Below are 1166 nucleotides of genomic sequence, written 5' to 3' on the forward strand. Positions count from 1 at the left end.
GGACGCGCAGGCTCGGCGGCCATGGCTCACGGGCCCAGCCGCTCCGCGGCATGTGGGATCTTCCCGGACCGGGGCGCGAACCCGCGTCCCCCGCATCGGCAGGCGGACTCTCAACCACTGCGCCACCAGGGAAGCCCATATCCTGCTTTTTATCTCATTTTTTTCTTGAGTTCTGTCAAGGCTTGAGAAGCAATATAAATGAAAATTAAATATAAAGACAACATGACACAAGTACTTTGGCAGGCAAATTCCCTAATTTACCTGTTAAAATGATGCCTACAAACATCCAAACACAGAGGAAAACGTTCCCTGTCCTAGGACCATAGTCTGATGTGAGCTTTCCTTGCGCCAATGTGAATAAAATTCCAAATATCTAAAATAAAGTAAGAGAAATATTTTTATTGTTTGCTTCTTTAAAACAAATATAATGTTTTCCCCAGAACTTTTCTTAACTATTTTATTCATATGATTTGGCTTCTAGAAACATGCATTGAAAGGTGGAATTTTTAAAACAAAAACTATGGTCAAACTCATTATCCACTAGACTATTTGGTAAACTAATGGCCTCAGATTTAAGAGAAATCAGAGGTTTACCTGTGCAGCAGCATTAAGAAGACCAGACGAAGTACCTTCAGACTCAGGGTAAGTGATTTCAACAGCAAATTCAAAACCCAAGGGGAGGTAACCAGTCATGAAGAAACTAAGAAAATAAATCCAAAATCACAGAAAGAATCATTAAAAGGACAATATCACATATTGATGCAATTGCTTAACTTCTCAGACCTATTCTAATTATCAAGTAAGTGAATGTTTTGAGGTTGGTATGTGAAAGGAAGGCACTATTATGATTCACCAATTAACCCAAGGACATGAGAACTGAGACGCAAAACCATGAACTAGGAAGCAAAAGTTTCTAATTTTTTTTCCTGAGAAAAATTTACCCCTAGTTTTCTAAGTCAGTTGTCTCTCTAGCCAAGTAAAGTTACTTGGATTAAGTAAGGCTTATCCATTTTTCACCTAGAGTATAGCAAAAAAATAATTTTAAGCTAATTTTTTATAGTTGTAAAGAATTACACATTGACATGCACAAGACAGATTCTTCTTTTTTTTTTTTTTTTTTTTTTTTTTTAGTGGTACGCGGGCCTCTCACTGTTGTGGCCTCTCCC

At 38.2% G+C, this 1166-nt stretch overlaps 1 protein-coding gene across 1 annotated transcript in view; it reads right to left on the bottom strand.

Annotated features, from left to right (window-relative positions):
* The window catches only part of FLVCR1 (FLVCR choline and heme transporter 1), a 38164-nt gene that overhangs the window by 6803 nt on the left and 30195 nt on the right, over window positions 1-1166 (bottom strand). The window contains exons 7-8 of the mRNA XM_007109756.4: window positions 595-700; window positions 262-373 (exon numbers count right to left, since the gene is read on the bottom strand). Coding sequence (XP_007109818.1) covers window positions 262-373; window positions 595-700 — 218 coding nt within the window. The remainder of the gene's footprint in view (window positions 1-261; window positions 374-594; window positions 701-1166) is intronic.

Source organism: Physeter macrocephalus, chromosome 4, assembly GCF_002837175.3.
Source record: "Physeter macrocephalus isolate SW-GA chromosome 4, ASM283717v5, whole genome shotgun sequence".
In the NCBI taxonomy this organism is placed as follows: Eukaryota; Metazoa; Chordata; class Mammalia; order Artiodactyla; family Physeteridae; genus Physeter; species Physeter macrocephalus.